A 7,559-nucleotide genomic window follows, 5' to 3' on the forward strand; every position below is an offset into this window, starting at 1 on the left:
ATGCTCTCATGTTCCCAGTTCCCTGTTGGAGTTAACCTAATGAATGTGAAAATCATGTTATTTCATAGAGGGTATGTTTTGAGCTACTTTTTTTAGGAATAAGCACTTAGAGTGAGAGGTCTATTGACAGAAAATGAAAAGGATGTAACAAATGGCCGAGTTATGGCAGAGAGAACAGAATCTATAAATAACTTGTATCCTACCAAATACACTATGCCTTGATGTTTTCTCACATTAGGGCTTGAGGACACTAGGGTGCCCAGAATAGAAGCACCCCCTTTTCCTTGCAAGCTAGTCACTAAAACTCTTTAAGTGTCAAATTTAATGTATCACTTTTTTTTAACTCATCCTTGTTTTCTAGAATTTCACGGGCATCAATAAGCAGAAAGGAGATAGTGCAGAAACATGAATAATATAGGCTTTGGCCTTCACTATTATGCAACCTTAAAATCTGGAGGATGCAGAGAGAGTGTCAAAGAAATGTTGTCAGAACCACATAAATTGAAACATGTATTCTTTGAAGATGTTCTTAAGGATGATCAAGGTGGCAGATGGACTGGAGAAATACATATATGGTGCATACTTCTTCTACATTATATTTTGGAATGTTTAAATTAATTGTACTTATGGACAGTTCAATTCTATTGAACTTGTTTGTTATTAGACTAAAAACATGCTCACAAAATAAGCTACTTCAGATATATCTATCTCCTTGATACAATACAGCTGATGAATAGCAACATTCTCAGGCTTTGGGTTCATTAAATTGTCTACCTTCATTCACTGTGACCTAACATAATTATATGTGATTTTCAAACTTCAGAATGTTACATGCATATTACCAAAGTGTGGATCCATATGATACTAAAGGGAAAGAAGAGACTTTCTTCAATTTTCACACTGAGTCTGGTATTACTAAATAATTACATTTTATTTTATGAAAAGAATTCCATTACAGCTCTGAATACACCGAGAGGCGAAAAAGCATTACAAAAGTCTGGTTCAACATTGGGTGCAAGACTTCAAAAGGTGGACACTCCACACTCATTCTTAAAGACAACTCGGCACCTCAAGACTTTGAGATAAGTGTCAATCTTATGGATGTCCCTTTTAAAGCAGCGGCACAGGTTATAAATGGCAAAAAGATGAGTGTCTTCATCAGATGACTGCAAGTCTTTGAGTCCAGACCAGGCAGGGAAGTCAAAATTTTCAAAATTTTCTTCAACTTTAGCCTGAGTCTAAACATCAAGTGGAAAGGTATTATTGACATTATCCTGTTCTCTCTCTCTCTCTCTCTCTCTCTCTCTCTCTCTCTCTCTCTCTCTCTCTCAATGATGAATTCTATAGAGCTTAGTAGGTGTCCAGAAATATAATATGACTCTCATAGCATAGAATCCAACACTGTCAGAAGCTAATAGCTAAAATAATTTCTACAATAGACAGTCATATATACATATATATACATATATATATATATTATAAAATGTAGTGAGAAGGCTACACCAATCCTTTCCCTTTGAGTAGTTTTATATGCACTCAGTATTTCCCTTGATGTGTTCTTTATACCATATTTACTCAGGTAGAGCGTCCTGATGCTTTTCTTCTTTTCAGATATATCCATATTTTGTGTACTTTATTGAATCTTTCTACAAGGTACAATCAATACAGGAAATGATTGTCATACGATCTTCTGAGTGCCCAAACTATCCAGGAAAATTACAGTCCAAATTACTCTGAGGCACAACAATTTTCTATGGTAACCAATGTTCTGTGAACTTCTTAGTAATTATCCTTTGATGTGAGTATTTCGAAATTCTTTTGCATTACTCAATTTACCAATTGCATATATAGCATGAACAAAGGCATTCAAAACAACAGCTTACCCTGTTGTATAAGGTCTGAAGTCCCTCCAGAATTATAAGATTTTTGTCCTTCATATCAACAGCTTTTTTCCCCATACTAACAGAAGCTCCCGGAAGAGCAGTCACTGCAGACACCAAGTGTTTCAGAGGTTCTTTCCAGGAAACTGAAACATTGATGATTGAGTTCAGGAAGTCTTCAGTCTAAGAAAATATTATTGGACACCACATTAAGCTAAGTGACATAGAGCTGAATAGTTAGCTGCCTATGGTTTCTTCACAAAAGAAGCAAACCGCAGTATATTTTTATTAATAATATATGTTAAAGGTTTCATATTATACAAATATTTTCATTCTAAATAAATGTTGTATAAAGGTATATTTTCAGCTTTGGAATTCCACTTTGCTAAATAAACCTAAGTAGGTCTTAATATTTCTTTCAAAATGATGATATTGGAGTTTCTATGCATTTTACCATGTGGCCTAGTTAAATCTATTCTCTTTGATTTCTTGCTTATCTGTGAGTAAAACAGTTCTATAGGGCTTGATAGGTGTCTAAAAACATGACTCTCATAATTTTCTCATAACTTTTCAGTTTACGATGTCAACACCGACAGAAACTAATGGCTCAAATAATTTCTACACTAGTTACACAAATTGATTTCTCATATTCTTGTAACTTTTATGTAGAATATTAAAATATGTTCACTGAAATTAATTGTTTTCCAAATTTTATTTTTCAGGTATCTGCGTGATTCACATCCATTGGTTCTAGGGAAGTTTTTTATGTATTGACATGTGCAGTAGAAAAACTATTACAGAACATTACTTTAATTCAAGGCATCAGTAGAAATCAGAATGAAATTTTGACTAATAATTGTTAGTGCAGTTCCAGGGTAATTCAAAATAAAATGTTTTTATTTGCTATGAGGAATCCTAGAGATTATGAAAACAAAGACCATAGAGAAGTGCAATCAGAATTTCAAAAAATGTTTATGTTTAGGAATGAAACAAACAGGCCAGTACTGGTCAACATGATGCTAGGAAAATTAGACAATAATGATGAAGAATGTATGCATGACCTGAAAGAAATTTAGGATAAATTCTTTCTTGACATGCAAATGAAAAAATTTTATAGTGTCCTCAAAACAATAAGCTATTGTTTATCATCATTGAATATTTCCATGCCAACAGAATGCTATGTGTATTGTCTAGAAAATTCAGTTTGTACAAATGTTTTCTTCCATTTCTATTTCTATTTTTCTTTATGTAGTAAATTATTTCACAGAGTATATTATATATGTATTATATATGTATTATTATACTTGTATTAGTAATACACATATGACTAGAGAATAGATTATGTGTAGGAAGCAAATTTGCATTTTAGTTCTATGTAAACCAAACTCTGATGTTTATGACAGGTAGTCAAAGGGAAGAGATCCTAGCCCATATACAGTAGATGTTCAGAGTTATCAAGATCCCATCAAAATGGAAGTCATCCTGAGATCGTGTATAGAGGAGTCTCTTAGAAAGCTGATTTTCAGTTAAGAAATATATGAAGACAGACCAGTCAGGGAAGACTATACAAATAATAAATGAACAGAAGTAGTCCCACAGACTTTAGAAACTTAGTAAGAAAGTATTTCTGCTGCTGGAAGGCAGAAGATTTTTTGGTGTCATACCCACATATACAACTTGGTTTGTATTTGCTCTTTTATGTATCTAAATATATTTAAGAATGAGTGTCCAGTTGAGAGAAGGGCTTCCAAGGGGACAAAGAGACAGTTTGCTGGACAGTTAGAACTAGGGAAAATGTGAATTGGCAGTGATTTGACTTAGTGCTAAAGTTATCAACTATATGATGCCATTATTTTCTGACACTTTCATCTATTAATGCTGAGATTATCACATTTCTCATGGCCTTAATAATCATATATAGCAAAACTAGCAAAACTAGCACATATGGAACATTATTTGTTTGGCAAAACAAAACAAGGAAGAAACCTACTTTCATTTCATGGACTTCCTCTAGATTCTCTGGAGTATGGATGGAAGCAGTGTGACACAGGGGAAGTATCCTGTCTTTCATCCAACTTCTCTTGGCAAAATTTATATCCTGAAAGAAATTAAACGTTTTGATTCATTTGAGGTTTCACAATTTAATGGGAACATACATGATCATAAGTTCATTTGATAAACAACATATTTTTAATATTTTAGAACTATGCATTACTTGACACAATGGATTGCTGGAAACATAATCTGCCTACCTTTCCTTTCTCATACATATGAAAACTAAGCTACTGTCCTCCCAATCACTTCCCCCTTAATGTTCTTTTACATTGTCCTTTCTAATGTTATGATTTGTAAAGAAAGAAACAAAGTATCTCCAAACTCCTAATTACTACATCTTTAAGTATCAGATTTCCTTGGACTTTGGCTAAATGTTATAAAATTAATATTATTTTCCAGTTCCCTAAATATCTCATTTTTATTCATAGAAAGATGATGTGCTTTTCAAAGCAGGGATTGTGCCTCTATAACTTTGATATTAAATATTACCAGTGGTGTTCACACAATGTTTGTGATAAATATGCAATTCATTATTGTTGATACAGTCAACAAATTAACCATTAAATTCCAGGCATATTTTAAGGAAATATACAGCTGTGATTAAACTAAGAATTCACAAAAATATATTGATATCAATATAAAATATTTATATTAATAATATGAAAAATGTACTTGTATAAGGTATTAATTAGGAAAATACAAAATTACTTAATTTTAAGTTTCAGACAATTTACAAAAATTAAAGAGTTCTTAGAAATGTTATACTGCTGAAAAATTAGAAGAGAAGATTAAAGAGGTTTAAAAAACACTAGTGAAGGAAACTAAAAATGGGAATATCCTATGAATGTAAGGATGTATATATAGTACATATACTCAGTTTTCAATGGAAATGTGTCTATTGTTTCCTCACTGTCAAGATTCTGAACCAATGATTTATATCCCCAAGGAAGAGTTAATGTATTTTTGGTCTAAATTAGCTCTTCAGTTGCACTAAGGCTCTTTCCTGAAAATGAAAAACCATAATTCTTAGAATCTGTGAATTTTAAACGAGAGTTATTGTATTTTATCTTTGTTTTTCACTATTTGCATGGTTTCCCTTTTCTTTATTCTTTTTATTTAAGTACCTCATGGTTTTGATTTTTTTTAATTTATTCTTTCGACATAAGTAACTTCAATGCAATTCTCCTTCACTAACTATCTCCAGATCAATATGTAAGGAATGAACATAAAGACAGAACCCAAGAATAGATTACCAGGAAATCAAAGTTTCTGTGACAAAGATCAAAACAAGCTGTTATTTTTAAAGTTATTATAGAAAACTTTACAATATCATTTAATGCTTTGTAATATTTTTTTGAGAATTGAATGAAACTTCACATTCTGCCCATTCTACTTTTGGTATATGATTCTTTCTATTACCTATAATGGTGAAAAGTTTGTAATTGTGTACATGATACATTCCAATTTTATTAGTGTTTGGCTATTTGAAAGACCTTTAAGATAAGAATCCAGAAGCAAGGGCATTACTTACAAATTCACGGTATACATCTGCAGCCATGATAAATGTATTATGAGACTGTTCAACCAAACGATGATATAGGTCATCAGTGGACACAATGGCAGTTGGTTTGGAGGCCACGTTTTCCCAAAGGAGCAAGCTTGACACCAGCAGCAACAGTTGCATACCTGCTGTCAGAGAAACAAACTGAAATGATCTATGCATATGAAGTTACAACAATAAAAAAATGTTGTCTTTTCTGAGGGCTATCGGCCATGTGGTTTGATTTGCTATTGTTTAATAGGTTATTTATTTTCATAACTTGGAAAATACAAAAATTAATGACATTTCTCCATTACAGAACTGGAAATGGAGGAGACCTCTCAGAGTTTGAATTTGCTCAAACATAATTTTTCAAGTAGTTTTAAGCACATAGAATTTTGACTAATCATTGAAATAGAAATCTCAAGTCATTATGTGAACATAGTTGATGTTCTTGAGATTTATGTTTGTTTTTCATTTTATTAAATACATTATTATTGCAATTAATTCACTTTCCTTATATATAAAATTACTTAAGACTTTGGGAATTTGATAGTTAATGGTTAATTCAGATTGATTCAGATAGAGAAAATATTTTGTTTGGTACACAAGTGGATAATAACTTCCTGTTTCTGAAATTGAAGTAATTGGAGTATTTAGTCTTTTAGGTCATTTAATATTTTAATTATCAATAAGCCCTATTACTTTCAATAACGCAAATTAAGTTATAAATTTTGTTGTTCTGGAAGCGTGCTTCATAGTGGAAGGTGTCAATTGCTGGTGCTCCACAGGTACCAGGAACATTATCCCCTTTTGTTCTCCTGTTAATGAAGACAATGTATAATAACTGAGAATTTTCTTGCATCTACAACACAAGGAGAAATCCCACTTGAAAGTCACTGCTCTCACAAGTAATTGAGCAAGTAGAATATAGAAAGTCCTTTCATCTCTCTGTTACCTCTTCTATGGAAGAGGATCAAATATCAGTTCTCCAAAGATGCAGAGTAGATGTAAACACATGGAGCTTTGATTAAACATGAGCTCAAGAACACAAGTCATTATTTGTACATATTTGAAGTTCAAGACTATTTTACTAAACTCAAATCTCCTCCCTTAACCAGAAACATGGTAAAATGTTTCTTTCAAAGACGAGGCAATAGTTACTGATATCAACAGGTCAAAACTGAAATATTTTGGAGGCACTTTGACAAGCACATCACATTCAAAAGTAAATATACACTCCAACACATCATGAACATGTATGCACTATTAATGTTTACTAAGAGGTACATGGATGAATGTCAACTTACCAGAGCCCGAAAGAGTCAAAGTCAGCTGCATTTCTGAGCAGATCCAGGACAGTGTAGGCTCCCAGCCAGGAAATCTGCTTCACCTAAGCTATGTCTTCATTCAACTTTCTGCCTCCTATATATACTACCAGACCGTACCCAAGCATAATCAGAGCTTGGGGCCAGACTGAATCAATGTCTATTGATCAGCAACAAACTTCCCTCAGGGATATTAACACCGTCTTTACATTTAGCACAGTTTTACCTCAATATGTGTCACACTGCATTTCCCCCATATGATCTAGAGAGTTCAAACCATTCTCCAAATCACTAAGATCATCTGGAATGATTGATTACTCATTTTCAGGTCAGCAGGACGTTTCCCCTATACTATACCTTAGTTCAAGATCTTATGTCTGTCATGTCTTCTGGAAAATTACTTAGTATTTCTGGATATAAGGAATGCATTCAATAATTATATGAACGTTTGTTCCCTCTATATCTACAACAGTCAATTTTTCTAGACTGTTTTATTTCTTCCAATAACCACAAACACTGTAAAATATTTCTCTCCAGAAATTAAACTGAGACATAGAGAAACTAACAGAAGTTGTGAACAAAATGTAATTAACAGATATTTATAGACATGCCATCCTAAAGCAAAGGGATATACTTTCTTGCCAGCACCTCATGGTAACTTCTCCAAAACTGATCATATAATCAGTCACAAAACAGGCCTGAACAGACACAGGAAGATAGAAATAACCCCATGCACCCTATCAGATCACCACAGAC

General features: G+C 32.8%; 1 protein-coding gene across 2 annotated transcripts; it reads right to left on the minus strand.

Annotated features, from left to right (window-relative positions):
* Nucleotides 1-908: 908 nt before the first annotated feature.
* Nucleotides 909-6,877, minus strand: LOC134482775 (prolactin-3D1-like). Of its 2 annotated transcripts, none has more exon segments than NM_001432411.1 (5): nt 909-1,238; nt 1,884-2,063; nt 3,871-3,978; nt 5,467-5,621; nt 6,786-6,877. In NM_001432411.1, coding segments are annotated over 5 exon segments (690 nt in total). In that variant the 5' UTR covers nt 6,817-6,877; the 3' UTR covers nt 909-1,022.
* Between the last annotated feature and the right edge of the window lie 682 nt (nt 6,878-7,559).

This window comes from Rattus norvegicus, chromosome 17, assembly GCF_021556685.1.
Source record: "Rattus norvegicus strain SHRSP/BbbUtx chromosome 17, alternate assembly SHRSP_T2T, whole genome shotgun sequence".
Classification (NCBI taxonomy): Eukaryota; Metazoa; Chordata; class Mammalia; order Rodentia; family Muridae; genus Rattus; species Rattus norvegicus.